The sequence below is a fragment of the Manis javanica genome, chromosome 4, assembly GCF_040802235.1.
Source record: "Manis javanica isolate MJ-LG chromosome 4, MJ_LKY, whole genome shotgun sequence".
NCBI lineage: Eukaryota > Metazoa > Chordata > Mammalia > Pholidota > Manidae > Manis > Manis javanica.
In genome coordinates, this window is record NC_133159.1 from 152,314,272 (window position 1) to 152,333,236 (window position 18,965).

At 35.7% G+C, this 18,965-nt stretch overlaps 1 protein-coding gene across 8 annotated transcripts in view; it reads right to left on the minus strand.

The window, feature by feature from the left end:
• The window catches only part of STXBP4 (syntaxin binding protein 4), a 174,895-nt gene that overhangs the window by 145,553 nt on the left and 10,377 nt on the right, over positions 1-18,965 (minus strand). For 4 of the 8 annotated variants that reach the window (XR_012130687.1, XM_073235410.1, XM_073235411.1 and 1 more), the window contains exons 2-4: positions 14,780-14,853; positions 14,245-14,314; positions 6,624-6,756 (exon numbers count right to left, since the gene is read on the minus strand). Coding sequence is in view for 7 of the 8 variants with exons in the window: in XM_073235410.1 (XP_073091511.1) it covers positions 6,624-6,756; positions 14,245-14,314; positions 14,780-14,853 (277 nt within the window). In the remaining variant the exon portion in view is untranslated. Of the gene's footprint in view, positions 1-6,623; positions 6,757-14,189; positions 14,315-14,779; positions 14,854-18,965 lie in introns of those variants that run through there. The other 4 variants (XM_073235416.1, XM_073235415.1, XM_073235412.1 and 1 more) reach the window with 2 other exon arrangements.

Below are 18,965 nucleotides of genomic sequence, written 5' to 3' on the forward strand. Positions count from 1 at the left end.
CTAATAAAAGTTAAAGAAGAATAAATACAATTCTAGAGTGCTTATTTCTGGAAGGGAGTGTTGGAAATGTAATGTGGAAAGCCCACAGGAAGCCTCAATAGTACTTAAATTTTCTTTTTCAAGAGTAAACTCTTAAGTAGACTTGTAGGTGTTTATTTTATTCTCGTGCTTCATAAGTTAGATACATGTTCAAATACCCTTTTTTATGTGTCAAATATTACATTATGAAAAAGAAAAGGAATTCTCCATCCCCCAAATAAAAAGGAAGCTCATGACATTTGCCCCAAGAATGTGCCCAATTAGCTGAATTATATTTTGGTTCTATACTCCAAAACTGGTATTGGAAGTAGGGGTCAATAGAGAAATTTTTTATCTAATTTTAAAGTTAATTAACTAATAAATAGAATTAAATAAATGTCATTGTTAAATCCAGCTCTAGACCATTTGGAATCCACAAAATCATTCATTAGAATCAGTTTAATATGGTATATTTTATCTGAAACTTAATGACTATACTACCATTGACTTGTATCCCAAAGTCTGTCAATAATTTAGGGTGAAAAAAGGGGAAATGAAGAAAGCCCTGCTTTATTGGTATAAAGCATTTAAATGACTCCAACTAGGAAAGAAAGGTTCCTTCAAAATTGGAGTAGTAGACATTAAATTAGTCTATTTTGTGTTAATGTAAATGTTCTTGGTATTAACAGTTCCTTCCTTTTATTAAACTTCCTTGAAAAGAGAAATTATACAATGATGACTATAAGTCAAATGGCAGCTCAACTGTCTTTCATTAGAGCAGGAGCCTGTATAGGCAGTGAACTGGAGTGGAAAGAGCATGAGATATGGCAACCAGATAGACCTGAATTCAAAACTGAGTTCTCAACTTGCTAGCTAGATGTTCACAAACAATGAGTGGGAAGACAGAGGAGGGGATGGGTGAGGTGCACCGTCTCACCCACAAAGAACACAGAGCTAAATTCTAAGTGTTTAAAGCAGCTCCTGTAGCATGTATCTTGCAGAAACCACTATTGGTTGTCAGGGTTGCAGGAAAAAAGGCTACAGAAAATAGAGGTGGCTATTTTCTGGGTTTAGGCTGATTTATAATCAATCTCCCACACTCTCCTTTCAGACTGTCGGGTATTAGCAGTACAGAGGAAAAATGCTCCCATGAAAGCAATCTAATATATCTTATATTAAAGTAGCATTTTCTAGCAGGACAAGAGTCAGAGAAGAGAGGAAGAATAATTCCTTCTGACTGAGGCTTCCAGTGTTTGTATACTTTTTCTAAAAAGTACTCACAGCAGTGTTGTTTTTTTTTTCCTTGCCTCTTACAATAAGATCTTAGCTGATCATGTGAATTTTTGAACCTGTTTAAAAGTCAGAACCTGCAAACTAAAACAAAGCTATTTCTGTAAAAGTCTGGCATTCAAAACCAGTGAATTCTGCCCCAGCTGGATAAATGTATATGTGAAGACACTAACTTCAAGGATATGCTGAGGCCTCTTCCACACAGTCTAGATTGTGATTCAGCAGTTACTAAGCAACTATACAATACGACAAGCCAGGTGCCAAAAAGCACTTTCACAGACCTACCTTCAAAGTCTACATTTTTTCACATTGACCTTTATAAAGATGTTGACATAATAATGTATTCCTGACCACTTAAACACTCCTGTTAAAAACTATCAGTACTACTCATGTCAGATTATACTATTACATAGTTTTCTAAATAACGCTACCATATTATCAGAAACCAACTATACCACCTGACTCTGAAAAGCTCCGACAAACCTTCAGATTCCTCTCCCATACTTTCATAAACTGTCAATTTATTTTATTACCGACCATTAATGTGAATTTAGGCAAGTTGTTTAATCTCAATGAGATTTCATTTTCTTAGCTATGAAATAGGGATGAATACTTATCATACAAGGTTACTGTAATAATTAAATAACATACATAAAATCCTAGAACATTGTAGGTGTTAAATAAAGGTGAGTTGACCCAGAATCCCATGTCTGTTATGGGAAATCTTCACACTGATAACAAATTTAAGCTGTTATTCTTCAAATTAAGGAACTCTGATGGCTGCCCACAGGTAGTAAAGTTGAAACTCCTTGACTTCCCAAACCCAGGACAAGAAACTAGCTGCAACCTACTTTTTCTGGCCTATATCCACCTTCCTTTCTCAGCATATAAAGTCTTCATTCTATTCTTAGAAAATGTTCTTCAACTCAGCTATAATCTTTCAAATCTTAACGCTTTTACACATAATAATTCCTGTCTAGAATGCCGCCACCAACCCAGCCACTTCTGTCTCAAGAACTCTCACTTAAACTTCACAGACAAACTCAGACATTATCTCTGATCTAAGTTTTCCCCAACTCCCTAGATATATTTAGTTGACCCTCTCTCTTTGCTCCTGAAGCACTTTTACTTTTCTGTTATTACTGCACTTACTTCATACTGTCTTTATTTGTTCACATAACATTTTTCTCCCGTTAGAGCATATTAATTCAGCTTCCAAACCAGCAGCTCTGATTCTTCGGTTGCCAGAACCATGTTTCTTCATGGTTGTTTCCCAGCATAGGTCTATAATATACTAATAAAGCCCAAGAAGCACTCTGAGGAAGTTAAGAAGGTTCTGACAGAAGTAATAATGGCAAAGGAGAAAAAAGAGTGACATTGCAAAGCGAGCTCCGTGGTCTGCCACTCCTTTAGATCCACCAAGGGTAATGGGTTCTTTACAGCCTTGGTCTCAGTCCCACTGATACATTCAACATATTCTGAAAACAGACTTCCTCTGAAAGTTACTATGCCTTACTTCAATCCTTTGTGAACAATGACTAACAATTAGTATCTTTATCTGTGTAATCTTTCTCTTTATTATAGGGTTTGACAAAAGGTCCTGAATATTCAAATCTGAGGTAATACTGGTTGTACAACACATGATTATTTTATGTAGCAGTAAGAGAAAAAAAATGCTGTTAATCATGCTGTGACACTGATTGTAAGACCCATCTCATATATCTTGTATGTGTGTGCTTTAGTATGTGAGTTTTAGAATCAGCTAAATGCTGCATCAGGTTTGAAAAAAAACTTCTGATTCCTACCTGCTTTCTTTACATTATTAACACAAAAACAAACAAAACATGAAAATTTCAAAGTAGTGTTCAGAATCTGACACAAAGAGGTACGTTGGTGTAGAGTCCAGACAGTGGCAGTGGAATGGTAAACAGATCAGTAATTTTCAGAATGTGACAGAATGACTGAGGGATTACTCATTCATACATTTATTCATTAATATTAATTGAGCAATTAGTATGTGTCAGGCACCACACTTGTGACTAAAGATAACACTGAGAATAATATCAGATACTTGCACTTAGAAAACATACTGTCTGTGGTTCAGGCAGAATTGATAAAACAATCACAGATATCAGTATATGATTACAAACTAAGACAGGTGATATAAAGGAAAGGATGAAGATCTATGAGCACATTTAAGAAAAAAAAGAAAACCTGATGTAGCCTGAAGGGAACAGGGACAACATCCCTGAGGATGTGGTCTTTGAATTGCTGTCTGGAAGTAATGTTGGTGGTGGCAGCTGGTACTCCCAGGCAGAGGGAACAGCATGAGATGAGAAAGAACTTCCAAGAACTGGAAGAATGCCACTCTGGATGCATAAAGATAGAAAGCCAGAGAAGTAGAGGGCTGAAGTCACTTTACACAGAGCCTTGCAGGCAGCTAAGTATTAGTAATATAGGTAGGAAGGGAAATAGGCATGGCCTTAAGACAAAGCTATTTTGAAAACTCTGACTAAAAACTAATGGTATTTTAAGCTAAGGTGATAGCAGTGGAAATCAAGAAGACTTTTGGGCTCCAGAGATATTTAGAGAGTAAAAAAAAAATCAACAGAGATGCTAATGAATTGGATATAGGTGTTAGGAGAAAGGAAGTAGTTAGGTTGCTGTTGGGTTATCTGACTTTGTGCAACTGGAAGGTGTCATTTACTAAAACTTGGAACACTGAAAGAAGCTCTGTTTGGGAACTGATGGGCAGATGAGGGTGAGGTGTGACAATCAGGAGACCTGAGCCTCAGATTCGTGGGTTGGGTGCCTTAAAAAGAACCAAATGGAAATGCTGATCAAGCAATTAGATATGCAGGTATGAAGCTCAAAGGAATATTTCAGCCAGAAAATGGTCTAAGGTTGAAAGGTGTGGACTCGAGACTGATACGGGACTGGCTGACGGGATGAAAGGCATCTTGGAGCTCTCAACATTTCTCTATTTGCTCCCACCTATAGGCTGCTCTAGCACTTAGAGCTGGGAGAATCTTCTTTCCCCCTCGAACTGGACAAATGTGTTAAGATGTTCCAAGTTTGAACTCTGAATATATTTTTTTTTGGTTACTAAACAAACACTGTATTTCATATATGCCAGGAAGAAAACATTTGTGTGCATGGGGGTGGGATCTGGTAGCTAACCATGATTAATTAAAGAAGATTAGAGTTCTAATAGCCTCCTAACATAGGAAGTTTGGGAATATAAATGGAATATAATCCATCTGTAAGCCTGAGATTGTTAATATTGTGAGTTCTGAAATGATATAATATTTTAAAAAATTAGATCAGGTAAAAGCATTCAGGTATTTAAAAAATATTTACACTTCCTCAGTTCAACAACTTAATAATGTTAACTTTATGAGCCTGTGCTTCCTACTGTACATCAACTATAAAGAAATTTTGTGCATATCAGAAATTTATTAACATGCCTAACATTATTCAGAACACAGTAAATGCTATTAATAAAAATATCTTAAAATAAATTAGCATAATTTGTATTTGCAGAGTAAATATGCATATAACAGTATCCTGAGGAAGTATACAGAAATAAATGTAAGCACTGCAAACCTACTTATTCTTCTCTGTCTACACCTTATTTTGTTTTGACTGTTGTCTCTCAGACTTGACCAGATATTATCAAAGAACATTAATAACTCTGTGCTGCTCTCTAGTGGTAAATACGGAATACGGCCCCATTAAATGGTCTTGCTTTTAAATACCCTTTCAATTGAATTCTAAAAAAATCATGAAAAAGTATATATTAGAGGTATAATTTCTTAGTTTGCTATTACTGACAGTAGATGAAGAGTCACTCAGAACTATTTCTATTAATTAATTACTTTAACTACAAATATTTTTCATGGGTAAAAAAGCATAAATTGATGCTTACTTTAAAAGCAAATTCTTATCACTTATTAGGCAGCATCATTTATTATTTTAGTATATCAGGTGCAGTCTAAAAAAAATCTTAGCCATACTGAATGAACATACGCATACACCCCTCAACTTTAAAATTAAAGTAGTACTAAACATCTCAATTCTCACAAGGAAAATTTCATTTTTTGCTTGATTTTGTTTAAATTTAGCATATAAGTATACTCTTAGTTGGTTAATCAACAGTCAAAATTTATGTCATTATAAAATTAATAGCAAAATTTATATCATTATGATATCCTAAACTTACTGTAGAATACTTACAGTTTGGTAAGTGTATTTGGAAGATACCTTATTATCTCAACAAGCCTGAAACAACTGATATCATTTCTATTGCTTTGGAAGTTATTGGTGAAACTGATTTATCTCCTAACAAGACAAAAAAAAACCCAGCTGAAGAGATAAACTGTTTGCTAAACAAGTATTTGGCATGGGAGTCAGGGTAAGGGTTGGTCTATTTACTCAAACAAAAACAATTAGAACAAAAACAACAATAATATGGGCAATGATAAGAGGATTCTTTCTCATGCTTTATAGCTTAATATTAATAAAATATTTTATTAAATTTTTTATCCCATCTCTCTCCAAAAAGGACTGGAAGCAATTTTCAACAAAAGCCATATAGAATCATGTTAGTAAAACAGAAATAGCAAGTGAAATTCCAGAGAAATGAGAATGCAAATATAGTAACCAGTTTGTTAATCAAGTTGGTTTCCTGCTTCAAGTGGGGTCAGAGCTTCTGAGCAACCAGAGCAAAAAGGAACTCATGATTACCTATTTCTTACAGGAAGAAGAGAGTAAGGGTTTCTAATTACTAAAAAAAGATTTTCTCATCTTAATTCCAAGTCTAATTTCTCATGTGGGAACTAATGAATGATGCAATTAACTAACTCAACAAGAATTTTTGCAAATTCAAAAAGGAGGAGCAGATTTTATTTGCTGAGTTTTTTGTTTTGTTTTGCATTTAGAAGAGGCTAATGAATGTAGTTCAAGTTTAAGTGATCATCTTTATCCAAACTCATAGCAGTGGATAGATCTGTGTTCAAATATAATTTCACACAACCAGACTTAGGATAATAAGTTAAACAGCATGTAATTAAAAATACACATAACCTTTAGTTAGAACCTAAAGTCTGTTTTCATATTTATTTCTTATTCATTTGTTAGGTTAAAGCTCCTTGAGGGTAAAGGCCCATCTTCTAGTCCTTCCAGTCTCTTTCACTGAGAAATGGTCACAGCAGACACTCAGTTAACACTAAAAATTTACTGATGAAGTGGGAAAACAAACCTCATCACCAATGCTTTCATTTTTTTGGTGAGGTTATTTTTATTCTCATTTTTACCTTATAACAGTCTCCGCCAGGAACAACTTCCTGAATATATACCAAGGGACCTTCACTCCGGTTAATGCCTCCTATGATCTTCAGACCAAGGCCTGTTTCCTTGGTAACAGTAATCATCTGAAAGGCAGGATCCCTAAGATAAAGTAAATTAGCACTCACAGGTTAGCTGAGAGATCTAAACCTTTTTCTTTAAACTACTTGTTAAATAAAATTCTTAGATCTAGGTAACTCAGTACATACTAGCAACTACATTTTTAAAAGTATGATGATACAAAAGTAATCAAATGGATTTTGTTATCTATATTTTAAATTTTGTCTATAAAACAAACAAACCATAAAAGAAATTATAGCAATAATGCTTATTTCTTTGGAGTAGAACAAAGAAAAATACTTGAAAAATATTATTATTATTTTTTTAAAATTTTTTATTAAGGTATGATTGATATATACTCTTATGAAGGTTTTTCATGAAAAAACAATGTGGTTACAACATTTACCCATATTATCAAGTCCCCACCCATACCCCAATGCAGTCACTGTCCATCAGTGTAGCAAGTTGCCAGAGGTCCACTATGTCCCTTCTCTGTGCTACACTGTTCTCCCCGTGATCCCCCACACCATGTGTACTAAACATAATACCCCTCAGTCCCCTTCTCCCTCCCTCCCCACCCTCCCTCCCACACCCCTCCCCTTTGGGAACCACTAGTTCATTCTTGGAGCCTCTGAGTCTGCTGTCATTTTGTTCCTTCAGTTTTGCTTCATTTTTATACTCCACAAATGAGGGAAATCATTTGGTATTTGTCTTTCTCCACCTGGCTTGTTTCACTGAGCATAATGTCCTCCAGCTCCAACCATGTTGTTACAAATGGTAGGATTTGTTTCTTTCTTATGGCTGAATAGTATTCCATTGTATATATGTACCACATCTTCTTTACCCATTCATCTACTGATGGACACTTAGCTTGCTTCCATACCTTGGCTATTGTAAAAAGTGCTGCAATGAACATAGGGGTGCATATGTCTTTTTGAATCTAAGAAGTTGTATTCTTTGGGTATATTCCAAGAAGTGGGATTCCGGGTTCAAATGGTATTTCTATTTTTAGTTTTTTGAGGAACCTCCATATTGCTTTCCACAATGGTTGAACTAGCTTACATTCCCACCAGCAGTGTAGGAGAGTTCCCCTTTCTCCGCATCCTCACCAACATTTGTTGTTCTTAGTCTTTTCGATGCTGGCCATCCTTACTGGTGTGAGGTGATATCTCATTGTGGTTTTAATTTGCATTTCCCTGATGATTAGTTATGTGGAGCATCTTTTCATGTGTCTGTTGGCCATCTGAATTTCTTCTTTGGAGATCCGTCTCTTCATATCCTCTGCCCATTTGTTAACTGGGTTATTTGCTTTTTGGGTGTTGAGGTGTGTAAGTTCTTTATATATTTTGGATGTTCACCCCTTGTCAGATATGTCATTTACAAATATATTCTCCCATACTGTAGGATGACTTTGTGTTTTGTTGATGATGTCCTTTCCTGTATAAAAACTTTTTAGTTTGATGTAGTCCCATGAGTTCATTTTTACTTTTGTTTCCCTTTCTCGAGGAGATGGGTTCAGGAAGAATATTCTCATGCTTATATTCAGGAGATGTTTGCCTATGTCGTCTTCTAAGAGTTTTATGTTTTCATGACTTACATTCAAGTCTTTAATCCATTTCGAGTTTACTTTTGTGTATGGGGTTAAACAATAATCCAGTTTCATTCTCTTGAATGTAACTGTCCAGTTTTGCCAACACCAGCTGTTGAAGAGGCTATCATTTCCCCATTGTATGTCCATGGCTCCTTTATCATACATTAATTGACCATATATGGTTGGGTTTATATCAGGGCTCTCTAGTCTGTTCCATTGGTTTATGGGTCTGTTCTTGTGCCAGTACCAAATTGTCTTGATTACTGTGGCTTTGTAGTAGAGTTTGAAGTTGGGGAGCATAACTCCCCCTGCTTTATTCTTCTTTCTCAGGATTGCTTTGGCTATTCGAGGTCTTTTGTGGTTCCATATGAATTTTAGGATGATTTTCTCTAGTTCGTTGAAGAACGCTGTTGGTATTTTGATAGGAATTGCATTGAATTTATAGATTGCTTTAGGCAGGATGGCCATTTTGACAATATTAATTCTTCCTATCCATGAGCATGGGATGTGTTTCCATTTATTGGTATCTTCTTTGATTTCTCTCATGAGTGTCTTATAGTTTTCAGAGTATAGGTCTTTCACTTCCTTGGTTAGGTTTACTCCTAGGTATTTTATTCTTTTTGATGCAGTTGTGAATGGAATTATTTCCTAATTTCTCTCTCTGCTAGTTCATTGTTAGTGTATAGGAATGCAACAGATTTCTGTGTATTAATTTTGTATCCTGCAACTTTGCTGAACTCAGATATTAGATCTAGTAGTTTTGGAGTGGATTCTTTAGGGTTTTTTATGTACAATATCACGTCATCTGCAAACAGGGACAGTTTAACTTCTTCCTTGCCAATCTGGATGCCTTTTATTTCTTTGTGTTGTCTGATTGCCATGGCTAGGACCTCTAGTACTATGCTGAATAGAAGTGGGGAGAGTGGGCATCCTTGTCTTGTTCCCAATCTTAAAGGAAAAGCTTTCAGCTTCTTGCTGTTAAGTATAATGTTGGCTGTGGGTTTGTCATATATGGCCTTTATTATGTTGAGGTACTTGCCCTCTATACCCATTTTGTTGAGAGTTTTTATGACGAATGGATGTTGAATTTTGTCAAATGCTTTTTCAGCATCTATGGAGATGATTATGTGGTTTTTGTCCTTCTTTTTGTTGATGTGGTAGATGATGTTGATGAATTTTCTAATGTACTATTCTTGCATCCCTGGCATAAATCCAACTTGATCATGATGGATTATCTTTTTGATGTATTTTTGAATTCAGTTTGCTAATATTCTGTTGAGTATTTTTGCATCTATGTTCATCAGGGATATTGGTCTGTAATTTTCTTTTTTTGTGGTGTCTTTGCCTGGTTTTGGTATTAGAGTGATGCTGGCCTCATAGAATGAGTTTGGAAGAATTCCCTCCTCTTCTATTTTTGAAAAACTTTAAGGAGAGTGGGTATTAGGTCGTCACTAAATGTTTGATAAAATTCAGCAGTGAAGTCATCTGGTACAGGAGTTTTGCTCATAGGTAGGTTTTTGATTACCAGTTCAATTTCATTGCTGGTAATTGGTCTGTTCAGATTTTCTGTTTCTTCCTTGGTCAGCCTTGGAAGGTTGTATTTTTCTAGAAAGTTGTCCATTTCCTCTAGGTTATCCAGTTTATTAGCATTTAATTTTTCATAGTATTCTCTAATAATTCTTTGTATTTCTGTGGTGTCCACAGTGCTTTTTCCTTTCTCATTTCTGATTCTGTTTATGTGTGCAGACTGAGGCTCTTTTTGTGGTCTAGTGTATGATCTATTCTTGAAAATGTTCCATGTGCACTTGAGAAGAATGTGTATTCTCTTGCTTTGGGTGTAGAGTTCTGTAGATGTCTGTTAGGTCCATCTGTTCTGTTGTGTTGTTCAGTGCCTCTGTCTCCTTATTTATCTTCTGTCTGGTTGATCTGTCCTTCAGAGTGAGTGGAGTGTTGAAGTCTCCTAGAATGAATGCATTGCATTCTATTTCCCCTTTTAATTCTGTTAGTATTTGTTTCACATATGTGGGTGCTCCTGTGTTGGGAGCATAGATATTTATAATGGTTATATCTTCTTGTTGGATTGACCCCTTTATCATTATGTAATATCCTTCTTTGTCTCTTGCTACTTTCTGTGTTTTGAAATCTATTTTGTCTGATACTAGTACTGCAACACCTACTTTTTTCTCTCTGTTAGTTGCATGAAATATCTTTTTCCATCCCTTCACTTTAAGTCTGTGTATGTCTTTAGGTTTAAAGCGAGTCTCTTGCAGGCAGCATATAGAAGGGTCTTGTTTTTTTTTATCCATTCAGTGATTCTATGTCTTTTGATTGGTGCATTCAGTCCATTTACATTTAGGGTGATTATCGATAGGTATGTACTTATTGCCATTTCAGGCTTTAGATTAGTGGTTACCAAAGGTTCCAGATTACTTTCCTTACTATCTAAGAGTCTAACTTAACTCACTTAGTATGCTGTTACAAACACAATCTAAAGGTTCTTTTCTATTTCTCCTCCTTTTTCTTCCTCCTTCATTCTTTATATATTAGGTATCATATTCTGCATTCTTTGTGTATCCCTTGATTGACTTTGGGGATAGTTAATTTAATTTTGTATTTGCTCAGTAATTAGCTGTTCTACTTTCTTAACTGTGGTTTTATTTTCTCTGGTGACACCTATTAAACCTTAGGAACACTTCCATCTATAGCAGTCCCTCCAAAACAGGCTGTAGAGATGGTTTGTGGGAGGTAAACTCTCTCAGCTTTTGCTTATCTGGAAATTGTTTAATCCCTCCTTCAAATTTAAATGATACTCTTGCTGGATAAAGTAATCTTGGATCCAGGCCCTTCTGCTTCTTTGCATTAAATACAACATGCCACTCCCTTCTGGTCTGTGAGGTTTCTGCTGAGAAGTCTGATGTTAGCCTGATGGGCTTTCCTTTGTATGTGATCTTATTTCTGTCTCTGGCTCCTTTTAACAGTCTGTCCTTATCCTTGATCTTTTCCATTTTACTTACTATGTGTCTTGGTGTTATCTTCCTTGGGTCCCTTGTGTTGGGAGATCTGTGGATCTCCATGGCCTGGGAGACTATCTCCTTCCCCAGACTGGGGAAGTTTTCAGCAACTACCTCCTCAAAGACACTTTCTATCCCTTTCTCTTTCTCTTCTTCTTCTGGTATCCCTATAATGCGAATATTGTTCCGTTTGGATTGGTCACACAGTTCTCTCAATATTCTTTCATTCTTGGAGATCCTTTCTTCTCTCTGTGCCTCAGCTTCTTTGTATTCCTCTTCTCTAGTTTCTATTTCATTTATCGTTTCCTCCACTGTATCCAACCTGCTTTTAATACCCTCCGTTGTGCTCTTCAGCGATTGGATCTCTGACCTGATTTCATTCCTGAGTTCTTGGATATCTTTCCGTACCTCCACTAGTGTGTTGGTGATTTTTATTTTGAACTCCCTTTCAGGAAGACTCATAGGTACATGTCATTTAAATCTTTCTCTGGGGTTATATTAATTTTACTCTGGACCAGGTTCCTTTGGCATTTCATATTTGTATATGGCGCCCTCTCGTGTTAATGAGTTGGGTAAATGATTTTAGAAGAAATGTTTGCTGCTACTTAAAGCAAAATATGACCTCCATATCAATCTCAAAAGTTTATCCTTTTAACTTAGAAAGTTTCTTCCTAGTTTAACACACTTGCTCCATCTGTAATTTCTGCCAGACATTACAGACATTAGAAAATAAGGAACAGTCAAAAATATTCTGCAAGAGATACTCCCCCAATTTGCATTTATGAACACTATAATTTGTCTAAGCAGAGACTTTTACTGGTCAAAGAAAACTTAAACAAAGCCTGAAATAAGGCTTAGGGCTGCCTGCTTACCTATGATGTATTCAGTATTGTGCTAAGCAATATACATACATTATGCCATTCAATTTAATATTTACAAAATCCTTAAGATTATTACCATAATTTTTCTAAAAGAGCCAACATCTGGGAAGGTTAATTTGGTAGGCTAAGGTTATGAATTTGGAGAACAATGTGAGCCCAGCCTGTCCTATTCCAGAGGGAAAATGTGGTATAGAATCTGCTTTGTTGGTGTCTTAAAGCCATTGCTGAATATAGGGCTTCCAGCTGTCTTCACACATATCAAAAAACTGAACCTGCTATTTAAAAAGTTACTTCATATTTCACATGTGACTATAGCTTTTAGAAGAAGCTTTCCTAACTTCTGCTGTAGGAATTCTAACTTTAAGAAAACTTATTCAAAAGTTAAATCATAAAAAAAGAATGAAATTGAAATATAAAAAAACTTACAAAACTCCCTGTTTTTAAATATTTTGCTCTTTATATAGCACATCTTTTAGGATTGCATTACACTGAATTCAGCTCTAGTGTTGGATGGCCTTCTGGTTACTAGGGCAACAGTCAATTAGCAAGAAAAAGAGGCAGAAAGGACTGGGTCCAAAATTGTTCTACTGTCATAGATTTCAGAAGCTCAACCCATTCTTGTTGAAATACTAAGTTGCCAGGGCATAAATGAGTGAAGCCTGAAATGAGAGGTGAAAAAGAGGGAACTAAGATACCTCACTGTACCTCCACTAACCTCTAAACCCTCTAAATGTGAATTTCCTTCAAACGGTGAATTTCCTTCAAACATAATCTCCCACATATACTACTGTTTCATATTCCCTAAGTAGTTGGACAAAATTGTGCTTTTCTAGAGTGTAAAACTGTTTGCCAGCAAGGGACAGAGCTCTGTGCATGGAGCTCTTTGCAAACCACACAGACTGGGCCTGTGCCCACTAGAGACTGGAGCTTTCTAGTGCTGCCAGGAGGAGGCATCAAAGAAAGACATCAAGTTTAACTGGCTTGACACCCCTCTCCAGGGAAGACCTATGAGTGTGAGCCAAAGGACTGGTGTGCACTTGGTTACTGTGTAAGCAAGAATGTCTAATGTACAGAGCAACTTTGCACAGACTAAATAATAACATTATGGAAAAAACTATACAGCAAATATGTGTAGTTATATGTATGTGTATTTGTTTATGCAAAAAAAAGCACTGAAAAAGAACCAAGACTAAAAATAGTTATCTACAGGAGGAGTGAGGGCACAGAGTGAAAGGCAGAATGGAGGCAAGACTTCTCTGAATATACCTAATTATATGCATGTTACATGTTTGCAAAAATGGTCACCAATTCTTCCCAACCCTGTATGCAAACACCTTGGAATATGACTTTACTGTTCCTTCCTTTAAAAAGTAAATTCAGTATTTCTACGGATTGAATTTGGATTTGGCATTTAAACTGCTTCAACTAATAGCACACCAGCAAATGTGAGATAAGTAAACATTTGAAAAACACTTGGTTTTTTTGCTGGGACTCATTCCACCACCATGTGAAAAAACCTGAGCTAGCCTCTTGGAAGATGAGACACCAGGTCAAGAGACTGGGCATCCAGCCTTCCCATATGAGGCCCCAGAACATGTGAATGAGGCCATCCTACATTATCTTGTGCAGACCAGAATTACCCAGCCAACAAGAATAAATGCTTGTTGTTTTTAAGGCTCTTAGGAATGGTTTGTTACTCAGCAAAAGTTAATCTTACATTATGTTACTTCTACAGTTGAAGTATATTTTAGATATTCAAAAAGTTGTGTCACTCCTTTTAAAAAAAGCAATCTATATAAATAATTGTAAAACAAAAGGCAGAATATAGTCCTACACTAATTTACATGAAAGGCAATTATTGATCAACTTTCTCATTACTGCTATTTTAGACCACAGTTAGCTGTATAAAATTTTCAACCAAAAGTTCATTAATATTCTATGTATTTCAAACTGTGATAGTTCAAAACACATTGAATTTAATTTAAAAATTACTTTTCGAGTAGACCAGATGATACCACAGCAGATGTATTTTTATTCATGGTTTCACCTCAGTAGCCCTGGACTTAACAATTGTGTGAATGAAGATCTTAATGAAGAGTCTAGAAATTCTTCTTTTCCTAAGAATAGAGAAGTAGAAAATAAATTGTTATGTCTTGAAAGTCAAATTTGATTTTAACTTTGCATCAAAAAAGTACATACACTTGGCATGTAAACAATATGTGCCTGTATATAGACATTAAGTGTATTTTATATGTATGGGACTATGGCAGATTGGCCATTGCTGATAATGTCTGAGAAATGTACACACAGTTCTCTCTAAACAGAGAGATACAGCTATAAGAAAACATCTATATCATCATCATTAACTACATCTGTATAAAATCTGCATTTTTCTGGAAGTGAAGAATACAGTTAAGTTTTAGCTAACTATTATAGCTTCCATATTAGTATGCTTAAAAACCACATACTAAAGGACTGTAGAACATGTCTCTTTGAGTACACAGCTAAGAAGCTTATAGTCAGAATGTCTACAAAATTATATAAGACATTGTTGAAGAAAACAGAAATTCCTATCGTCTCACCAACTGTCTGGAGGGATTTCGGCAGATCTTGTATCACTCTTACTCTTATTACTCCATGAACTTGAAATACTTTCCTATGAAAAGACAAAAATATGTATGTGACTTTAATGTCTCATATAGCTCCACTGTGAAAATTATAGAGAATGGTGATATTTCATTTAATTTAAAAAACTGTATTTGAACAGAGGTTTACCATCACTGCAAAAGAAATATGAAGGACAAAAACTTCATTTAGCACAATCAGTCCTTATATTAGAGAACTGAGTAGCTAGACTCAGAAATTGTGCGCTTTTCCCACACAAATGAGAAATAGTCAGAGATTGTTTAACCAGCTAGAACTCAGGCTCCAGAGCCTAGAGCATGGACCCTGATATCAGACAGACCTGGGTTCCAATTCAAGCTTCTGGGCTTCCCCAAGCCTTGGTTTATTCATAGGTACAATAGCCACCTTGATTACAGTGATGGTTTTACAAATGGGTATACATGTTGAAACTTACCACATTGTCTCACTATAAATATTTGCTGTTTGTTATAAATCAATTACACCTTAATAAATTAATTAATTTGATCAATTAATCAAAGTTAAATTTTTTGAGAATCTGATTTTCAGTTAAAAATGGCAGCCTTACCTTGGCATATATCTTCTTTCCCTTCAAAGAGCACAATAATATAAGAGCAAAGGCTTACAAACACTATAAACTCATAAGGTTTAAGAATAAATGGAAAAAGAGCTATCAGATGAAAATTTTCAACAAGTTTCTAAAGGACAAAAAAATAAGATGGTGGGTGATAAATGACAAAGGAGGACTGAAGGAGCTGAAAGCTAGGGAAAGGTTCTGAGACACCAAGTCTGAGCATGCAATAGAAAATGGTAATACGCGTATGGTATACTGGGGTGAACACAGGTGGCATGCTGCACCTCTGAGAAACTGAGGGGAAAATCAGTAACTGAGCACTCTAGTAACCCATTCATGGCAAAATTCTGGCCTTGGGGAGGCAGATGCAGAAAGAACTTATCTTGTAGAATCCCAGAAAGGTTGAGGACTTAGAAACCCAAAATTCTAGAGAGAGCAAAACTGAGGCAGAGAACTAAAACCAAAGGGATTATCCCCTCTCTTCTCCAACCATTATGTGGAAGAATCACAGATTCTTCTGTAAGTAATTTGAATGGACCCTGAAGAAAGTGCCAATGACCTTCTGGGAGCCTGACATAGAGTTGTATCACTTGCCTAGGTGTTAAAAACCTGCCTCAACTTTCACAGTCTCTATCGTAGGAAGCAACCGGAACAGTGGGAGCCTGCAGATCAAAAGTAGCAAAGAAACGAAGCCATCAAGCCACTGGGAGCAAAGTCCAATGCCACGAAGCAAGAAGGTTACTCCTTACCTCATGGGAAAAGAAGGGGACTTGCAGAGGACTTTACAATCTTAGGGCTTTGACTGAATAACGACCCAAAGACAAGAGCCACTACAGTTGACCACAGGACTGATGTAGCCATGAAAGAGTTCAATTCTAAAAACCCAGTTTTCATATGTTCACTACAGATTGTTTTAATATTACATGCATGAGGCATAGTCTCAAACCTCAAGGGAGAAAGTTTTGATGTAACAGTAATAGTAACTACCATTTATTGGCACCATGTGTCACACACTGTGCTAAGTGTTTTAAATGCATTTATCTTATTTAATATGAAAAAATGCATTAGCCATAACTAAAAAAAAAGCTGAGTTCAAAAGGCAGTACTGCTATATGCTAGCCATATAGCCTTAGAAAAGTATCCGAACCTCTTCAAGTTTCTTCATATAAATAGTAACCCTAGCTCAGAGGGTTGCAGTGGGGATTAATGGAGATGTGAATAACTGAGCAGTCTTGCCAGGGGTTATCACAGTGACTAAGATTCCCATCTAGTGCTGATTTGTCCTAATTGGGCACAGAGTCCAAGTCTAATTGATGTGTCACTGTTAAATTCTACAACAGATTCCATATACTGTCATACTTAAGACACTTAAAAATATTTCTATTTTATGTATTAAAATGAAACTTAAGTGTTTAATTCCATTCATCTAACATGCCTGACAGTATCTTAAGTGCTGGAGATGAGATTAAAAGGCAAAGTCTGGCCCCTGAGACAGTCAAATAACCAGACATCAGGAGGGTGCTAAGTGCTGTGTAAGTAGTGTGCACGGGGTGCTATGGGAGCATGGCGGAAGGCCACCTAACCCAGAACAGAGGTGTCATCATTAAATACCAGTTCAGCCAGGAACCGTATTATGTGACTTGTCCACAGCCACAAGGCTAAATAGTCATAATGTGGAATTTGAGTCAAGTTCTGTCCAGCTCCAAACCCAAGTATTTCTAGTACAGCATGCTGGGAAATTAATTTACATGGAAAAGCTTCATTCTCTAAAAGTGTAAGATGAGGAGTGTCAACAGTATCAATATGCTGTCTCTCTTTTATGGTGATGATCCTGTTGATTAACCTTTTTTTACAGTAACAGAAATGGGTTTATTCTTATACACCCAAACAGCAGGCTTTTTTTTTTTTTTTAAAAAAAAAGCTTGATTCCTTCTCCTTCCTTTATAGACTCTAGCAAGGTCTTCAACCAACAGGGCTAGTAATGTTACAAACCCACCCCTGCCCCCACAACTTCACATTATTAGTGAATGACACAGAAGAAAAACATCCTATTCTATTACAAAAAATTTGCCAATTCAAGGAAAATACATTGTTTTTCTAGTTTGGTGACTCATAAGAGGGAAAAGGTTAGTTCAGCAAAACCAAGACAAAGTGAAACACTGGGGAAAACTTTTATTACAAGATGACACTATTTCAGAAAACTTAAATTAGAGCTTTATTTTGATATATAAATCTCTTTACTTATGCCTTTATTAAAAGTTTTGATTCCATATAATTAGAAATCTCATCAGAAAAAACAATCTGCCCATGTGATGTCTGAATAACCAACTTTATAATTTATATTCTCAGAGAGATGACATTCAATACTTACTAAACCTAACTCTTTTTATTGGATCATTAAAAATAGAAAAAATGAAAGGGAGAGGGATGAAAACATTTGAAAAAGGATGATAAATATTAATGTGATAAAACTAAAAAACCATAATGCCATGTAAAATAATCTTGTCTTTTAGTTTTAAAAAAATAGTTAATACATTCAGTGGGGATATATATATAAATTATATCTATCCTATCCATCTCCACACAACTTCCATACACGTAGGTAACTACTGCTTTAGTTTCTTGTGAATCCTTTCAGTTCCTTTATGCACAAATAAGTATAAATAAATATTGATCCTTGACTTTTGTTTTGACTAAGACAGTAACTACAATCAGGCACAAAGTATCCAGCTATTCACACTGTACAACGTACAATCAAATCATGAGTCAAATGCATTCTGACACGAGCTGGTCCTCTGGAGTATGCAGTAGTCCTGCATATTATAAGCGTTGTTGTGTAACCTGTTGGGTTTTTTAACTTAATCAGTAGCTTGGAATTCTTTCCATATTTTTAGAGCATCCTGACTATTTTTAATTTTTCACAGCTGCATGGTATTTCACTTTATGGTTGGACCACATTGATTTATGGCCTTATCAATAGATATTTACATTATTTCACATTTTTGCTATTATAAACATGCTAGATGAAAGCTTTATACACAGGTCACATCACATGTGTGCAAATTCTTCTGTACGATAAATTCACAAAAATAGGTCAGAGTTTATACACAGTTGCTATTTTTATAGAAATTGCCAAACTGCCCTTGATCAGGCTTGTACTAATTTATCATCCTGTTAATAGTGCCAGATACTCCAAATTCCCACCAACATGGTGTTTAACAATACTTTTGGATTTTTAAAGTCTTGTTGATGAAAATAGTATCTTAAGGTAGTCTGAGTGACGCTGAACATTTTTTTAATGCTTTAAGAATCATTCAGCATCTCCTTTATGTGACCTGTGTATTTATATCTTCTGCCAAGTTTTCCATTAATTGTTGGATTTTTCCTGTCTAATTTCTAGTTCTTAAATCTTAGGAGATTATCCTTCCACCTGCACTAAGAATTACAAATATACTTAGCTCCTTATGGTCTTAGCTGTAGATTTTGTTGTTGTTTTATGAAAGTTTATGGTTAAATTGATCAATCTTTCATTTTTTGGGTTTTAAGTCAAA